Source organism: Gavia stellata, chromosome 18, assembly GCF_030936135.1.
Source record: "Gavia stellata isolate bGavSte3 chromosome 18, bGavSte3.hap2, whole genome shotgun sequence".
Lineage (NCBI taxonomy): Eukaryota > Metazoa > Chordata > Aves > Gaviiformes > Gaviidae > Gavia > Gavia stellata.
In genome coordinates this window covers 8,682,837-8,701,586 of record NC_082611.1, presented here as the reverse complement: position 1 = coordinate 8,701,586, position 18,750 = coordinate 8,682,837, and the positions used below count along the sequence as shown (strand labels likewise).

Sequence of the window (18,750 nt, the reverse complement as noted above, 5' to 3'; positions counted from 1 at the left end):
CATGTTATGCATCAGTTAGTTACAAAAAAAGGAAGGTGACACCCAAAAGGTAGCTGTAATGTTTTTATTGATTTTAGAATTCTGCCCTACTGTAGTACTTGAATACATCTCAGAAAGGACTCAAATGACTACAGCAGGCATGAGGTGGAATAAGATTAAAATTACACCATTATGAAGAGTACAGGCTTACTGCAGTAGCTTCATAACAGAGCTGAAAGGTGCCAAGTTCTCACATGACTTCATCCATTTTTGCACATTGGCTGGGGCAGCATTTGCACTGCCTGTCTGCTGAAGTGCACACCACGCAACAATGTCTGCTACGGTGAGTTCATTGCCCACCAACCACGATGTCTTGCCTAGGGCAGCATTCATAGAGCGCAAGACTGCTCCTTTTTCCTTACTGCTGCCTTCTTTTAGCTGGAAGATGGCTGTATCAACCCAGCTGTCAATCAGAGTTGAAGTAACTGCATTGTACTTCTGGCCAAACAGGGAAAAGAGAAACCTAGCGATGTTCCCCTCTCCTTCAATAGGGCACATTGTTTGAACGCTAAACTTCATCTGGGGTTTTGGAACTGAAATTAAAAAAAGGAAAAAAGTGAATACCACATGGCAGAGAAGTTAAATGTAATGGTAATTCTATGATGTATTTTATCTGTGATACCAGCAACACTGTTAACATCAATAACCTGATAAAAAATTTTCAGATTTCTTACTCTAAATACTTAGACTAAGGCAAGAACCTAGGATAACAGGATCACTTTTTGCAAACCTCAGCCCAATCTCCCCCCCCAGTTTCTATTCTAGCAAATTTATTTGTAGAAACTGAAAAACACTTCTATAAAAAAAAAATCCTGTGGGTACAGCCATGTAAATGCCATGTGTACTTTAATAGCAGTAATGACAAACAAGAATCTTCCTCCTCTGTCCCCATCATTTTTCACAGCTATAAAAAGGGAGCAAAAATGTTATCTGCAGTACATATCCATCGCATGTCAGCGCAAAGATACCAAAGCACGTTGTCAAGGTTTTATAGCACAAGTTTCATTTTCTCACCTATTGTAAAATACTAATCTACAAGGTAACTTCATTCTTACCATCCTTCCAAATAAGAGTAAAGCCCAACTGATACTCGTGACGTTGTTGCTTCTTAGTCTGCTCTCCAAAGCATTTCAACAGGTTTTCTGGCACGCTTTTCACCGATGAATGTGTGTGAACAGCCGATAATATTTTATAACGTTCACAAAGCAGACTGTGTAATACTAATAATGACAGCGGAGGCAGAGAGGGATTTGCATTGATTACGATATCTTTCAGGGCACCATAATCCTGAATGGAAAGACATTCAGCAGATAAGACACATTCCAGATCAGACTTTGAAGTAACAGAGTTTTCCTTTAACACCAAAATGTACATAGCCATGCATGTATATGTGATATTCTAACTATATTCAAATAATTCAAATTTGGACATTAAAACTTGTTTAAACATTTAAACATCTTCCTTCCTCAACAGTAATATAATTCAAGAACATGACAGAGGTAAATTCTAGTCCACTCTGAAGCCAAAGTTAAAATTTCCTGTTAGTAGCAAACAAGAAACCAAATGTCATAATTTCAAAATTAACCATTCTAGCTTGGACTTACATAAAAAATGAGAATAGATAGTATTTAGTATTTATACATGTTTGTATCTATAACCCGTATCCCCAAAATGAAATGGTAGTTGTAGGTTATTTGTAAGAGTATGAGACTTGTATATTGAGTTCTGAGTGTCACATGTTTTAATGTCACCCTTCCAACCCTGAAAATCTGCGAGCAGAGAAAGTATCTATCAATATATATGCTCAACTAAACTTACCTTTCCAAGCATCAAATCTAAATCTGCTCCATTTGTTGTCAAAGGAGAACATTCATCAGTTTGAATGATATTAGTTACATCAAAGTCAGCATCTGGGGTTTGTATCATCTTTGAGAGACCATTGACAGCACTTTTCAGTTCATACAAGCGTTTTAGAATCTCTTCCTGGCGGGATTCAAGTGCTTGAAGTGATGGGTCAACCTCTTCCTATAAGAAAGGAAAAAACAAGCTGAGTGAACATTTATACGACCTTAAGTGCCGTAACAGTCCACCACTCACTTGACGGTAAGGTTTGAAAGACTTTAAACACATTCAAATAACCGTAATGACATGGAATGTCATGGTCTTCTGTCTATTCGTTGCCTCTTTTCTTTTGTCTGTATGAATGTGGTGAGAGATGGGTTATTTAATTCAATCTCTGAAGTCTTCCTGCTTAACATTAAACTGCTAGCTACAGCAAGACATAGTAAAAAAATCAGACCACAACCACAGAAACTTAAAGTTGGCAGTGAAGTGCTGAATTAAAACCTGAAAAGCCAAAGTTAGCTTGTCAGGATTCTCTTCAGCGCAGAAAAGCAGACCGATAAGAGTTTGCGTTGAGGCTGCCAAACAAGGAAACTTTCTGACAATTCAGGTAGTTAATAAAAGTAAAAAAACCTGCAGGTTTAGACAGATGGTGTATCATATGAAATCACTCTTTGTAGTCATTCTTTGTTTCAGAGAATATAAACTATAGAGAAAAAAAGACCACAGGCTTGGTTAAATGTTAATCCCAATGCATCTTTATGTTATATCAGTTATCTTACAAGTCTCCTATCTTACAATGCTGCCTCTTTAAAAGATGAAAAACATATTCCTGGGAAAGCTTTTAAGTCTACGAACTTGGAACAACGTTAAGAAAAATCTTTATACAGATAATCCATTTCTAAGCATCCTGAATAAGGACTAACGAAACCCAACCTATCGACCAAACTTCCTTCTTTCAGTCTAAGGGATAGAGATAACAAGCAAGGTAGCCACAATATTCTCAAAGACAAGACACGGAAACACCTGTTAAGTGACCATTATTTGGCTAGTACACAATTCTGTGACATAAAAACCACTCTCAGAGGAGATTAGCAGTTAATACTTTGCTGTTGCCATGGGAGGGCACCTTAGTAAGCATTCCTGTGAAGTTCTGCCCCAAGTCTACTCCTACTCAGTATTTCCACCAGCAACCTGGGTGAGGGCATAGCAAGTACTCACTGAAAAGATGTGATGCATCAAGCTAAAAGCGGCCACAAGCAGCCTGGAAGAATTCAAAGCATTCCTGACACTGGAGGGAGGCTGAAGTCAACTAGATTAATTAATGTCACGTAGTATTTTGCGGTTTTGCCTCATTTAAGCAAGCAGTAACTGAGACTAGAAATAGAAACTAGCCAGCTACACGCCCTCTATCTCGACAGCAGAAAAGAAAATAGACCTGAGCCAAGAGTGATGATGCAGCAGGAAGGGACGAGGCCTGCTGGGACCCAGCCACCGACCCAAGGGCTTGCAAGGCCTCAGCCCGGCAGGGTACTCCAAATACAGCCATTTGAAAGTAACAACTGAGAAAGAGACACACACGAGAGCCCAGAGGAGCCAAGCTGAGGATTATCGAAGGCTTTAACTGATAAGCGAGGAGGAACCGACACCCGCCTGTGCTACCGTGCCCCTCCCGCGGGCTAAGGCGGTGGACCGCGGGGACGCGACCCCTGCCAGCTCCCCGCCGCCGGAGGCTTCTCCCAACCCCCGAAAGCACGCCCCGTCCGGAGCAAACACCGACCCAGCGCGGCCGGAGGCGGGCCCGCCTGGCTCCCCAGCAGCGCGGCCCCAGGAGCCGGCCCGCTGCCCACGCCCGAAGCCGCCGGGGCGAGCACTGCGGGCCGCGGCCTGAGCAGGCCTTCCCCCGGCCGCCCAGCGGGCCCACCCACCGCTCCCTCGCTCCTACCTGTGGCGGCGGCGAGGGGCGGCGGTGCAGGTTGGGCAGGCGGTACATGCAGGCGGGCAGCTGCTCCGCCAACACCTCCGTGCCGACCCTGTGGAAGGGCCTCACCTTGTACATGGGCATGGCGGCACCCACCCGCCCGCGCCGCGCACCCGCTCCCAGCCCGGGCCCGGTCCGCCAGCGGGCCCAGCCGCCCACCCATTGGACCAGACAGGAGCACGGCGGCTTATTGACTCACCCGCCATCCAATGCACGCTGGCGGCTGCCGCACCGCCTCCTCGCTTTCTTTCTATTGGCCAGCGTGAGCCATTGATTCGTCAAGCGAGCCTCCACAGGGCAAAAGGTACAGCTGCCAGTTCTGATTGGGTAGCTCCGTTGACCAATTGGTGTAAAGGGAGTTGAAAATGTGTTCAGGATGGGCGGGCTCTTTTCTCCAGTGGCCAGTGACTGAGCGGGGGCGGAGCCTGCGGGAAGGGGATCCTGAGGGGAGCACGGCGCGTCCCGCTGGGGTCCCGATGGAGGCGGTTGCGCCCTGGTGAGCGCCTGCCCTGGGGCGGGCTGGAGCGGGCCCCGGCCTTACCTGCGGCGGTGGGGGCCGCCCCTCGCTCGCACTCCCTTGCCCAGGCCGCCTTTCCTCACGGGAGGCTTGGGGCCCCTCGCTTCCCCGCAGTGGGCCGCGCCCTGGCCGCTGGCGCGGTTGCGGCCTCCTCGGCCGCCGCTGGCTTCTCGGTTCCCGCCTCTCCTCCCGACTTGCTCGGGGAAGCCTGTGGGGCTTCTCGGGCGCTCCGCATTTGGATGCGGCCACCCGGTGTGTGGATGTTTTACCCCCCGCCTCGCCCTTGGGTGCCGGTTGCCCTCGCTTGAGAGGAACGGACGAGCGAGTGGTGGCGAGGCGAGCCTTTACCGCCTGCTTTACACTACCGTGTTATTTCCTCTCCCTCCTCTCTTTCAAGCCTGCAGCCCGCCAAAGCCATCAAGCCCATCGACCGTAAGTCCGTTCATCGGATCTGTTCGGGACAGGTTGTGCTGAATCTTGGCACTGCCGTGAAAGAGTTGGTGGAAAACAGCCTGGATGCTGGAGCTACCAACATTGGTAACCTTCTTTTCATCGTAATTTCGTAAGGCTTCTGAAGTACTTCTTTTTCTTCACAAGAGAGTGCATATTAACAAATCTGTGCAAATACTTTCTCTTTGGGCCAGGCGTGTTTGCAGTAATTTTACACCTCAGATAAATAATGCATTTTGATTCCCAGGCTCCAGCTGGGATCCTAGAAGCAAGTGATTTTGTGTGTTACTTTATTTATAGCCCTTTTTGTCACTAAATAAGGTACGTGGCCTATACAGTAGTGGTGATTAGGCTCTGCTAGCCAGTGGCCTGAAGCTAGCAGATGGTTAAGTTAAGGCAGGGTTGCAGTTTCCAGAGCTGCCAGGATGATAGCTGTTACAACTGGGAAAACTTCTGCTCAGGGAAAAGTGAAGTGAAGCTGAACTATCTGGAAGTACAGGTTGGTTTGCATGACCTTGCCCTAACTTTTGACAGCTGTGAGGATTTTTTTTGTTGTTCAAACTTGACATGGAAAACTGTTACCTGGTAAAGTTATTTCAAGTACAAAATTAATACTGAATACTGTATGTGAACATACAGAATTAAAAGACTTTATTACTCAATTTTGTAGATATAAAACTTAAAGATCATGGAGCAGAACTGATAGAGGTTTCAGATAATGGAGGTGGAGTGGAAGAGGAAAACTTCGAAGGCTTGAGTAAGTTGAACGTTTTTCATAACTTACATTTGGACATTTTGAAAGCATATTTTCAGCAAGAAAGCTACTTTTTTAACAAATTTGCTAAGTTTAATAATTTTTAACAGATACTCATCTTTTATAAAATGTGTGCATGACCTGCAAGACTTGGGCAAAACTAGACTGGGCTTCTGTAGTGCTATTGTGGTTATAGTTCTTGTAGCTTAGAAGTAGTCTTTGATTTGATTGCTTATTTAAGTCGAACAAAGAAGAGAATTATAGAAGAGTAAGTCCTATAAATGTTCATTTAGATTCATTCATGTTGAGTCATCAGTCATTGTTGAAGGAGTCAAGCTTTGTGAAAGTGACTGCTTTTGAGAAGTGAATTATAAACAAATATTTGCTGAAAGTGAACTGACATTGTATGCCTGACTGTCAGATTTTCCATTTGCTAGTTTTAAATTGCACAAAATAGGAGCAGAAACAATACTGTATGATAAATGTAACTAGCCATTGCAACAGAAATACCTGCATTTCTTTTCTCATATAATGACTAGGGATCTCTTTCACCATAAGTTATTACTCAGTAACTTTGTGTGTTCACAGTATGTATATGGTACCTCAGGAACTCTTTCTCCTACTGTTCCAGGACAGTGAAAGTTCAGGGGTGCTGCCACTAACTCTGTTACCTAGTGACTAGTGCTGCACTGATTGTGTAGACTGAGTTCTCCTCAGCTGTGGTCATGGTGGAATAGGCTTATGCCTGTCCACTCTATACCATGCACAGCATAGCGCTGCAGTTGTTTTCTTGCAGGGCAAAATCTGTGACAGGTGCATCAGTAGCAGAGGCAGGTACTGTGTACTGCTCCGAAGCATCTTGTAATGCATATACCAATAATGCTATATGAATTTTGGGTGTAAGTATGGATTAACAAGTGTATCTGAGGATTTTAAAGAGATCTTGCTTATAGGAAAAGGAGAAAGGAAACATTAAGTATTTAATTATTTTCTCTCTAATAGTGATGTAAAATACAATGAATAACGCAGAAGTTTTTTTGCTTCTTGATATGCATGCAAAATCTACTTGCATAGAGCAGTGTCACTTTGAAGTGAAATATATATTTTAAATATCTTTTTCCAGCTCTGAAACATTATACATCAAAGATACAAGATTTTTCTGATCTAATACATGTTGAAACATTTGGGTTTCGAGGTGAAGCTCTGAGTTCACTGTGTGCATTAAGGTATTAGTATTAAACTTCCTATTAGTAGAAAGTTACTATATGCACAAAAATAACTGAAGCCAACTTTTCAGTTTACCATTACTGATAAAATGAGGCTTTCAAAACTTCCAGTTCCTTAATGTTATGTCAATTTTGAGCAGTAGGTTGCATGACATCCTGAGACCTTTCCAACCAAAATTATTCTATGATTCTAAGCACCTGATTGGTCCTTTTATGTAGAAAATTTAGCATTACTTAGATATGCAAATCTTTACAGGATGGAACTGTGTACTTGCATAAGTGTTTGATCCTCTGTAATATCTAAGTGCTGTTTGCTAGCCTGTAACTCATTAAAACTGTATTCAAACTCCTCCCAAACAAACTATATATTTGAAATAGCACAGCTTTTGTGCACAGTTCTGTGCATCAAGAATGCTCTGCTGTTACATATTAGTATGAGGAATGCAGTGTCCAACAAAACCAGACTTTAACCATTGCATTTTATGGGAGAATAATGCAAGGGATACAATTAAAAATGTTTACGCTGTAGCTAGGAAAATGTTACACTACTTTTCAGGTATGCTTTTAGTTGTTTGTGGTGAAGAGTTAGTTTTAATTAAATGAATAGTATTGGTGTAGTTTCTATGCCTGATTAGGTTGTGAGGAACGGATAAGAAATACAGTGCTCAGTGAGTAATTCTGTTGCCTCTTTTCTTCTATTAGTGATGTTACCATTTTTACCTGTCATAAGTCTGCAAAGGTTGGGACTCGTTTGGTATTTGATCACAATGGTAAAATTACTCAGAAAACTCCTTTTCCACGACAACAAGGAACAACTGTTAACATACAGCAGTTATTTTATACTTTGCCGGTGCGGCATAAGGAATTTCAAAGAAACATTAAAAAGGTAGGTTAGATGAGAAATTACTAATTCAAAGGAGTGTGATACACCAGAATTTATTCACTGCTGAATGATGCTCAGTTCTCTGTAGAATACATCAATTATGTCAGACTATTTCATGCTTGTCTTGTATCTTCACCAAATAAGAAAACAGTCTTCCTGTATGTTTTCCTCTTCTGTTTTGTAATGATTGGTTTTAGACGTACATTCTCAAATTTTCAGATTTTGAAAAGAATCAATATCGTGATCACTTTTGTGTATTTTAAAATCAGGGACTGCTGTGTTATGGCTAAATATAATCTTGTAAACATCCTGTTATTTTTTAAAACACTATTTTTCACATACATGTTTTTTTTTAATTTAGTTTGTAAATATTTAAAAAAAAATTAAACTCACTCCCCCACCCCCTTTTTGTTACCTGCAAATATTGAATGTTTTGTTTATACATTTTTGTTTTAAAGAGAGACACTTCATATAAATGTGAATTTTCTTTTTTCTGTGATAGGAATATGCAAAAATGGTCCAGCTATTGCAGGCATACTGTATTGTTTCAAAAGGAGTGCGGATTAACTGCACTAATCAAGTTGGCCAAGGGAAAAAAAGCTCTGTGGTATCCACTACTGGAAGTCCTAGTTTAAAGGAAAACATTGGAGCAGTATTTGGGCAAAAACAGGTATTACTTTTATTATTGAGAAAAGAGATAATATAGCTGTATAGAGAGATTTTTAGTATCTAATAAATAGAGGGGATGTGGGAAACCTTTAAAAACCGTTAAGAGGATGATGGAGCATGTGTTGACTTCTAGCACACCCTACAGGTTGAAAAAGGAGAAACAGTGCAGCCTCCACGATTCCCTTGAAGTTTCCAAATCTGCTTAGAGGTGTTTTGATGGAAGAGAAATTATTTGGGAGATAGGGTTACTGCTTAACATCTTTCTGAAGCTGTTGTGCCAGCAAGCCTCTGAAGGTTTGTGTTTTTGAAAAACAGTATGGGCACCAAGGTCTGTATGTTACAAGAACAAGCAATATAAAAAAAATCCTAAAAATGGTGTAATGTGAAAGTCTTAATTGGGTAACAGAAAACTGATGTGTTTCTAGCTTTTGCAGCCTCTTTCTGTGAAACTTAAGTTTCATTAGTGTTCTGGTTAACCTTTAAATGGGATTGCAGTCAGCCCCTGTAGAGGTGTGGACTACGATGCTTTCTAAATAATAGCTATAAAAATAATTGTTATCCTTCAGGAGAAAGCAAAGATGAAAAAAACATCAGGAATATTGAGTGATTGATAGCTGCTGGTTGTTGATAAGCACTTCCTTCCATCGCAGTGCCCATGTAGCGATTTCAAAGCCTGTTCATGCTGTGGCTAAAAGACTAGATGAAAGATGCGACCTTGTCTTGACACATAGCAACAAGCATAGCTGAAAATTCAGTGTTATCCAAATAGAATGTTTAGCTTATAGTCTGCTTATATAATATCAAATACTTAAATGTAAAATCAATAGAAGATGCTCTAATGACAGAAAAATAATAGTGGCATGACTGGGAAAATGTTTGTGGTAAACATCTGTACTTAGGCAGCTTGTGATTCAAATAACATATCTTTTTTAATAGTTTTGTTCTTTCAAAAGAAACTTCTATTATTATTATTTTTGCCTTTTGTTTTTGCATAAAACTTGATTAGGTCATATGTATGTAGCTGGAGAGTCCAAATTGTATCAATCATTTTGCTGTTCTGTGTACATTTTAAAGTAAGGGTCTGTGAAACAACTAAGGCAAAAGTAGTGATATCAAAGGATGAGAACAGTCATTCATTAAGGCATTGTTTCTGTTTCTCAGTAAGCAGTGCTACTGTATTCTAGTAGCTTTGGGAATTTTAAGTATTTGACTTGGTCAGCCAACTTGGAAAAAACCCACCATTTTATCAAATAGATTTTAAGGCAAATAAGTAACAATGTAATAGAAGGAAGAAATCTATACATGTTTAATGTTTCTCTTTTCTTTTTTTTTAGTTGCAGAGCCTCATTCCTTTTGTTCAGCTACCTCCTGATGAAGCTGTTTGTGAAGAATATGGACTCAACTCTACTGACATGCCACAAAATCTTTATAGGTAATTAGAAAAGTACAAACTACTTTGCCACTTGCCAGTGGCATTTTACCATAACCCAAAATTACAAAAAAAAAAAAAAAAGTGTGGTGGTTAATAGTGTTAAAATAGCTAAGAACAGCATAGTATGCAGTTTGGGAAAGGCCATCACTTGATGTAAAAAGTTAATTCAGGACTAAGATGTTGCTAGTCAGGTGAGTGGGAAGAGCAAAACTACTATTCCTTGTGTCCCAGTTAGTTATATATTACTGTAATCTTCTGCTGAATGTCACCTTTGCCAGTGCTCTGAGTAATTGTATGGATGAATTGTATCTGTTGTTTATACCTGTATTTCTTCAGTAGCATTACTGAGAAATGGTATGAGATGAATGTGAATCAGTTTCTGTAAGTAAGTTACCCTTTAAGAAAGTGTACTTTTTTTTTTTTATCTCTCACTATACACGAGATCGGCAAATAGACGCATCAGTATCTGACCAATGACAGGTCACAATTGACCTCTCCTGCTTTCAGAGCAGAAAAATTACAAATGCCACTTCTTTGGAAATCAGAGCGAGCTACTTTTTTCAATTGTGGGATGCCTTTTTTGGAGCTGAACATCTAGCCTTTGTCAGCTAAGGAATTGGGAGAGGAAATGCATATACCTATTTACTGATGCTGTATATTAACCCCTTATAAAATACTCTTCCATTAAATATGCTCAGAGTTGGAAAAATTGCTTTTGCTTTGCTCCTCCATTTTACCTTATTGTTATGTTGTTATTATTTAACAGTATTACAGGCTTCATTTCTCGTTGTGATCATGGTGTTGGAAGGAGTACAACAGACAGACAGTTCTTCTTTATCAACCAACGTCCATGTGATCCAGCAAAGGTGAAGTTTTTGTTTTTCTAACATCACCAGCGCTAACTTGTTTGATATTCTCTGAAAACGTCTGGATTAGTAGCTGATACATATATTTGTGGCTTGAGGCTGCAAGTTCCTGTGTCTCAAGTTTTTGTTTTCGTTGTTTCTATTTGTGTCAACAAAGGCTCAATCGTACAAGATATGATTTAGTACATTACTTTTTTTGAAGGGGGTGAAATAACACATACTGGTGGGAAATAGAAGAGAATAGTATTAGCATTTATTGGTTTTTCACCTTCTCTGCAGGTTGTCAAGCTTGTGAATGAAGTTTATCACTTATACAATAAACATCAGTATCCATTTGTTGTTCTTAACATTTGTGTTGATTCTGGTAAGTGATGAATAATTTTTAGTAACTTCAGTAAAGGCTGTAACTCTATTGAAGAATAAATTGTATTTATTTAGAGAATATTGTAACTTTTATCTGTATGACTTCCTGCACCATGGCTATTTTTTGATCTACAGTGGTTCCACTTTTTTCCCTTCCACTTTTTCTGTACTCAAAAGTAACTTCTTATCTCAAGTAATGAAAAAAAGGCAGTCTTGTGGTTAGTTTAAATACAAGGAAACTTCTATCATGTTATTGTACAGAATTAGCTTCTGTTTTGTTTGCTGGAATGTTGAGAAAGTTAAAAGTTTAATTTGCAGACATATTGTATATGTTAACTGTGGCTTTGGTTTTAATCCTGTGAAATAAAAATGGAGGGTGCAAGGGCAGAAAACTGTGATGGAATTTTTTTTTTATTTTTCATTTATAATGCAGTTTTTCTATTTTCTTTAGAGTGTGTTGACATCAATGTAACTCCAGACAAAAGGCAAATTTTACTTCAGGAGGAAAAGCTTTTATTAGCAATTTTAAAAACTTCTCTGATGGAGATGTTCGGTAGTGATGTTAACAAACTGAATGTCAATCAGAAACTTCTGGACATTGCAGGTAGGACACAAAATGTGAAAGTTTTGTGTATAATATATGGTAGAGAATTGAAATGGAAAAATGTGTTTTTAAAAACCCAAAGAAGAACTGAAAAAAATGTCTGGCTCTTAACTGATATACCTTTCAGGGCAGATTTCTGATGTATTGCTTACATTGAAAGATTGTTATTGACATCAAATAATAAAGGAGGACCCTAAATTATAAAGTGATTGTTATGGAAATTACGCATGCCAGCACAACATGATTTACAGTCAACTTTATAGGGGAAAAAATGAACACAAAATTAATTGGTAATGCTTGAAAAGGACTTATCCCAAGATATTGGAAGAGATACAGGTTTCCTTATTTAAATGTCCTTGGGAAAGAATGGTTAAGGTCTCATAAATACTCATACTCAAATTTCAGATTTTTTTGGGTATTGAACTTTTGATTCTTTTATGATAACTGCAGCAATTGCTGATTCTCTTGTGACTGTATAATCTTTCAAAATTGCTTTTCTGTGTTAATACCTCCTCATTTCTTTCAACAGAACCCCTTCTAATTTCCTTTTTTACTAATGTATAGAATCCGTTGTAGCCTGATTCTTACTGTTATTTTAAATTAATCTTTAGTAAAATACATGCTGGACTGACAATTTGTGAGGTTGAAGTCCTCTAATTATCTACAAATCACATGTACTACAAGTATCTATTGTGCCAGCTCTTTAACACCTTGCCAATGGAATTTTATAGCGACCATTAAAATGTAAGAGCAATTAACTTTTCATTGTCACTCAGTCATTAAACTTTTTTAATAATATAAATAAACGTACTGATTGCTGTTCAGCTTAAAAAGAGATTAGAAATTAATTCACACAAGTACCGTTAAGTTTCTTAAAGATGTAACTGCTTGTCTCTTGGATATTAATGCGTTTCAGCCTCATATTCAGTCATTGTTTGAAGCTTAAGGGCTCCTTTGAGGAGTTTGCTATTCTTCTACCTCTTCTTTCATTCCCTTTACTGAAGCACATCATTTAATTAATGTGTCCAGCTAACTTAGAATCTTGAAATATTCTTTATTCTGGTTTTATTAGGCAACTTGAAGAAGACGCTTCCTGAAGAGACAGAAAAGCCTCAGGTAGAAATGCTGCCTGACTCCGAGACTGAAAATCCAAGTGGCGAAGGAAAAAGAATAATGAGTCTTGCCAGATTAAGGGAGTCGTTCTCTCTCCATCAAACGACAGAGAGTAGTTTTCAAAGCCCTAAAAAGGTAAAACAGCAGCACAGCTCCCCCAGACAAACATCACTTGATACCACATTGAGTACTGTAAAGACTCAAAAGGCTGTCTTGACTAAGGAGTCTGAAAGTTGTCATAAGATGGACTCAAAGATGTCAATTCCAAGCAGATCTTTGAGAAAATTAGAAGATAATGCAGATTCTGGATTCTGTAGCACTTCTGAGTCAGATGCCGGATGTAGTACACCAGAAGCTGGGAGCTGCGTCAATAGTGAAGGTGGAATTAATCCTCCTGAAGAAGAATTCTGTAGCTCAGAAGAACAACTTCAAAATGAATGTCTTAAAACTGTTGGAGGTAGTGAGAAACCATTGGAATGTGATGTTCAGGTCTTGGGCGCTGAACATAAGTTAAATCAAGTGAATGATGGGGCTAATCGAAATAAGTTATCTCAAGAAGCCAGTAGTTCTTCCTCAAGAGTAAAATGTTTTAAAAGCAGAAGCTTTAAAAGTGAAGCAGATGACTTCAAGGCAGGTAAATGTCCTGAAGTGAAGAATACTAGGAACTATATGGCAAGTGTTGATGTACTGGTGGAAGTTAAAAAGAAAACTGTGCCTCTTGAATTCTCTATGAAGGTTTTAGCAGAAAAGGTAAAAAAGGTAATTCAGCAACAACAGAAAAGTACAGAAACACAAAATTACAGAAGATTTAAAGCAAAAATTAGTCCTGGAGAAAATAAAGTAGCAGAAGATGAATTAAGAAAAGAGATCAGGTATTTTCACTTTCTTAACATATTGTATTCATCAATTAATAAAAATAGTTAAGGAAAAATACAAGACCTGTCTTGGGGGGTGGGCAGGAGGCTTACATCTGCCTGTAAGTTTTGGATGTATCATTTATGTAACTTATGCCATTAAAATGTCCATGTGACAAATTATTTTACCTGACAGAGCAGCTGTTTGAACTAGGTGCAAACGGAATGTGGAAAAAGACACTAAAAAGAAGGCCACAAACATCATAGATTTGGCTTAGTTCAGACTTGTAATTTGCAGTGTAGTCAGAGAAACACCAAATTTCATGACAGATAAGAACTCTCTGAAAAGACTGCATAACTCATATTTCTCCCTCACGTGAAATTGAAATTTGGCAAGACATGGCTGTGAAAATAAGTTACATTCAGGTGGTCACTGGACAGTAAAAGTGTATGATTCATTAATTTTGGATTAAAAAAAAAGTGTCAGGGAAACCTTCTAATTGCGAAAAGAAGGCAAATATGTCAGCTGCCTTATTTCAAAACCGTGATGCTGCCTTTAGTGTTATTTGCTTGGACTATTGCCACGCTGCCCTTTTCTAATTTTATTAACACCAGTGGCTGTATTTAAAATGGGAGAATCCTGAACAAGTCCTGTCTTAATGATGGATTGTGTTCTGCTGGAAATGGCCTCATCAGTCAGTGGCAGATTACAGATAACTGTACTTTTTCACATTTGTATCCTGCTTAAATGAGATTTATTTCTTTTTGATGTAAAGTGTGTTTTGCAGGGGAGGAAAAGGTGTTTTTAAGTTTTACAGTCTAACATGATAACTGATGAGGTGTAATTTATAATGTTTATATTTTCTATATACAGTAAAGAAATGTTTGCAAAAATGGAAATCATTGGCCAGTTTAATTTAGGATTTATAATAGCAAAGTTGAATTCTGATCTTTTCATAATTGACCAACATGCTACTGATGAGAAATACAACTTTGAGATGTTACAACAACACACTGTTCTTCAAGGTCAGAAGCTGATTGTGTAAGTATTTTCAGTGGTTTAACAGTAGTAATTTTTAAGTTTAATTCAGTGTTTCAGAAGGATGTTTATGATTATATTTACGTAGCATTTCACACATTCAAAACACTTAAGACAAAAGTTGCTTTTATATTCTGTGTTTCAAAAAGTCAATCTTCACATGAAAAATAAATTCCACAGATACAATTGTAGCTATGCAGCAAGTCAGCTGTCAAAGAGATTTCACAGTGGGCTTACATGGCAACCCACAGTTTGGTAAGCATGGTCATACAGTGAGGATACTGGAGACTGCTGTTGCAACAGGGAGTGCTGCCCAACTGACTTAACTCTGCTAACACTTGGAAGTGATCTGTTCAGTAGTGAGTTGTTTTTTTTTTTTTTTTAACAAAGCAAAGTGATTAATAGATAGCTTTGTATTAGTATTTCTAGATTGCTTCTGAAACCTATTGTAAGTGGTCTGCACTAGGTACCTATGCAATACCCTATTTTCTCTCTCTTTCAGGCCTCAGAATCTCAATTTAACAGCTGTAAATGAAACTGTATTGATTGAAAACCTGGAAATATTCAGAAAAAATGGGTTTGATTTTGTCATAAATGAAAATGGTGAGTTTGGGTCAGAATTGCTGGAAGTAAATAAGTTCAACCATTTCATCTCATTTATTATGCAAAAATCCCTTTTGGTAGTTACCAGAAACTTCGAAATAATATGCATTATAGTATATGGTTTGTTTGTTTTTTAAGACTTACAATTCTGTGGTCTCTTTGCACTATTTAACAGAACATTGTAGAGTATTTATCTCGCCAGCTTTTTACAGAAGTTTTTGAAGACTTTTTGGAGACACTGTTTGACTGTATGACTGGATGTGTGTTTTCTGGATGTGTTACATCAAAATCCTTTTGGTTTATTAGTACATTTGCTGGTCGCAGCAGGGTTAGATGCAGGCATATGATAAATTCAGGAATTTTAAATGAATAGTTACCATTGGTAAATTATGTTCTTTGGTTTTCCTTATGGCTTTAGCTTTAACTTACTATGTACTTTTGAGCAAACTGCGTAACCTGCAAGCTCCTTACGGTTTTCCTTATACAGCAAGGATAATGAAAGTGCTGTGTGTTACCACTTTGGTATTTGGGAAGTCACTACAGATTTTTTCCATATTTTTCATACCAGAATCTCCATTTTTTGTCTAAAATGCTATTAATTATCAATCTCTTACCAACAAAAATCCTTAATTATTTTGTAGTCACATAACCTCAAAGTAGCTTCCAAAACCATTTGTTCTTTGAAATTGAAGGGTTTGTTGGAAATTAGATCTGTCTGCTTTTAAGTTTGCAAGCAATTTTTTTCTTAATGTTAAAAGGATATCTGCTGTAGTTACCACTTTGGTTAGTTAATAATGTCTATCAAAAGATTAAATTTAAACCTTAGCATATATGCAGATAACATTATACTAATGTATCAAAGTAGTTTCTCAATTTTTCTCTCAAGAAAAAGTAATTTCCTGTAGTGCTCTATTTCTTTATTAATTATTGCAAATCTTTCAGCTCCTGTAACTCAAAGAGTTAAATTAATATCATTGCCAACAAGCAAAAACTGGACTTTTGGTCCACAAGATATAGATGAGCTGATCTTCATGTTAAGTGACTGCCCTGGAGTCATGTGTAGGCCCTCCAGGGTCAGACAGATGTTTGCTTCTCGAGCTTGCAGAAAGTCTGTGAGTACTGCACTTTGATGTTTGTTTTTCAAATAAATACTATGTTTTCTCCTGTATTCTAGGTGGCTGTATCTATGTATATATTGCAGAGGAAGTTTATTTACTATTGAGTGTCAACAGCTAATATCCTTCATTTTGTTCCTTGTGTTTTTGTCTAGTGTAACTTGGGAAGAATTTCTGGTGGTTTTTTATTTTGTTTCAAACTAGTGCACATAAGAACATACTTAGTTGTATTTTGTCTTCTGATCATCTTGTAGGTCTTTCTGCTTTTAATGCCTTGCACAGTATTTAATTACTCTAGTAGCTGAAGTGCTGTTCTTAGCTGTGTCAGTTGTCAATAAGGAGAAAGAAAATAATAATTGGGTTTTTTGCCTTTACTTGCAGGTGATGATTGGAACTGCACTGAATGTGCAGGAAATGAGAAAACTGATCACCCATATGGGTGAGATCGAGCATCCCTGGAACTGCCCCCATGGGAGGCCTACTATGAGACACATAGTCAGTTTAGACTTGATTTCACCAGAATAAGTTGGTTTCTGGTTTTTAACATTTTTGATTTTAATTCTTGGCGATATTTTGAGCTTTTATCATTACTCTTTTATTTTGAGTAAAGAAAATTTAGCCAGTCATCAAATTTGAAGATAATAACACCTAAAGGCATTCAGCAGGGTTTCATTGTTATTCCTATCAAGTCAAGAATATAGATATACTGGAATTCGTGTGTAAATAACGTTTCTTTTATTGCTGTTTATTGTGTGTATTATTTTTGCAATCAAGACTTTTAAAAAATAAATATAAGTTTATATCTAAAGATCAAGAGTAGGTGAACCTCATTTATAGCAAATACACTTGTTCTTAATTTTAAGTGGAATGTGAATTTAAGTCTCTAGTAATGCCATAAAACAAACATTAACTTTCTATGTTTATACATCCTGTATATGATAATTTTAAAGAAAATGTAAATTATATATAAGTGAAAATACTTTTAATTTTTTTTTTTTTACTTATACTAATGCTGGGTTTCATTAGATAATTACTTCAAGCATTAATATTGCATTTAATGATTAACTTACTGGCATCTGTGTTTAATGCTTGAATAGAGTAATTCGTCTGGCATATTTACTTTTAATTACCATTGTTCCCTTCCATATTCCAAACATATTTTTTTTCAAGAACAGGGTTTCCTTCTCTAAGAATGAATGGAAAAAAGCTGTCTCCCCAGGCACTGCCGATCAGGTCAGTCCAAATTCTGTCTTAGTAGAGTGGAAATAGTTAGAAAATTGTCTTTCTGAATCACAAATCCATTAAAACAAATAGCTACGCTCTTCCATTTCTGTAGGACCAAGGTTTGACCTAAGAAAGCTCTTGTTCTGATCGATGCCTTTCCCTTAGCACCTCCATCACCGCTTGCGGAGCGGTGCGCGGTGATGCTGCTGCCGCCGCCCTGCCGCACCCAGCGGCACAGGCCGCCTCGCAGCTGCGTGGCTGAGGCGGCGGGCGCGGGCAGAAACCGTACCCGCATTGTCTGTAACCGTCACGCGTAGGGCTGTGAATGGGCCAAGTACCACGAATAAATTGTGTTCTGCCTGGCACACCTGCAGCCGGTATTTTCCATCCACGATTTCTCAGCATGCAAACGAACCCAGACCAGGCCCCTTCCCTCCGGTCCTGGGTAACGCAGAATTCATCTCCCGCCTCAAAGCCCCCGAAGCACAGGCTCTCCTCGGGGGCGGGCTAGCCTGGCTGCTGCCGCACTGCCCTCCAAGGGGCGAGGGGGAGGTCGCTTTCCTGAACGCAGCGCGGGCCGTCCCCGGCCCCCCGGGCGGGATCTACCCCCGGCGCGGCTGTGGCTCGCCGGCCGGCCGGGGTGGCGCGGGCCCTGCCGGGGACCGGCTGGCCGCCGCGGGGCGGTTGGTATGGTTACGGCGGCCATGCCCGCACTGCGGCTGCGCGGCGCGGGGACGGCGCGGCAGTTGTGAGGCGCGGGGCCGCGGCCCGGGGCGGCGGCGGGCTGCGGGGTCTGGCGGCGCTGCCCTGTGGGCGGGAAGGGCTTCCAGCAGCGGGCTGCCCTCGCCGTCCCTCGCTCTCCCGCTCGGGCCCTTCGCGCAGCCTGAGCGCAATCGATCTGGTACTGTAATGCTCGAGTGGAACGAGGCGCTGCCTGGGACCAAGCAGCGGTGAGAAGATGGCGGTTGCCTGAGGCTGTCCCTGTCGGCCCTCGCCACTGCCGCACGTGGATTTGGTTCTTGTATTACAAAGCGGTGATGATCGGTCTGTGAAATGGGTGGGAATTGCGATGGCAGCTGCTCGAGCAGTCCCGTAACCTTCAAGTAGCTCTTAACTGGCAAAATACAAGCTATAGTGGTTATTCTATGTTGTGGTTCAATCTGCAACTCGTAACTT

At 39.6% G+C, this 18,750-nt stretch overlaps 2 protein-coding genes across 6 annotated transcripts; one reads left to right on the top strand and one right to left on the bottom strand.

Moving 5' to 3' along the window:
- Positions 1–49: 49 nt before the first annotated feature.
- Positions 50–3,955, bottom strand: AIMP2 (aminoacyl tRNA synthetase complex interacting multifunctional protein 2). 5 transcript variants are annotated; one of them, XM_059826400.1, is made up of 5 exons: positions 3,840–3,955; positions 3,687–3,723; positions 1,858–2,064; positions 1,095–1,326; positions 50–572 (listed from the first exon to the last, which is right to left on the bottom strand). In XM_059826400.1, exons 1-5 carry the CDS (start codon positions 3,944–3,946, stop codon positions 187–189), a joined length of 969 nt encoding a protein of 322 aa, XP_059682383.1. In that variant the 5' UTR covers positions 3,947–3,955; the 3' UTR covers positions 50–186. The 5 variants fall into 5 exon arrangements, with proteins under 5 accessions (XP_059682383.1, XP_059682382.1, XP_059682381.1 ...); XM_059826399.1 differs by lacking the exon at positions 3,687–3,723 and having other exon boundaries at positions 1,858–2,058; positions 3,806–3,955; XM_059826398.1 differs by lacking the exon at positions 3,687–3,723 and having other exon boundaries at positions 3,827–3,955.
- Positions 3,956–4,326: 371 nt separating this feature from the next.
- On the top strand, positions 4,327–17,118 carry PMS2 (PMS1 homolog 2, mismatch repair system component). The gene is made up of 11 exons (XM_059826181.1): positions 4,327–4,358; positions 4,777–4,916; positions 5,500–5,586; positions 6,707–6,809; positions 7,512–7,695; positions 8,195–8,362; positions 9,696–9,793; positions 14,468–14,635; positions 15,135–15,235; positions 16,178–16,347; positions 16,732–17,118. The coding sequence occupies exons 1-11, from the start codon at positions 4,339–4,341 to the stop codon at positions 16,873–16,875; spliced, it is 1,383 nt and encodes a 460-aa protein (XP_059682164.1). The 5' UTR covers positions 4,327–4,338; the 3' UTR covers positions 16,876–17,118.
- Positions 17,119–18,750: the final 1,632 nt, after the last annotated feature.

Coding starts and splice junctions, on each gene's coding strand:
- AIMP2 (XM_059826400.1), bottom strand. CDS start 3,946: ATGCCCATGTACAAGGTGAGGCCCTTCCACAGGGTCGGCACGGAGGTG. Junction 2,065..3,686: donor CCGCGCTGCTGGGGAGCCAG/GCGGGCCCGCCT, acceptor CCTTTCTTATAG/GAAGAGGTTGACCCATCACT. Junction 1,327..1,857: donor TAGATTTGATGCTTGGAAAG/GTAAGTTTAGTT, acceptor CTTTCCATTCAG/GATTATGGTGCCCTGAAAGA.
- PMS2 (XM_059826181.1), top strand. CDS start 4,339: ATGGAGGCGGTTGCGCCCTG. Junction 5,587..6,706: donor GGAAAACTTCGAAGGCTTGA/GTAAGTTGAACG, acceptor ATCTTTTTCCAG/CTCTGAAACATTATACATCA. Junction 9,794..14,467: donor ATGCCACAAAATCTTTATAG/GTAATTAGAAAA, acceptor TTCTATATACAG/TAAAGAAATGTTTGCAAAAA.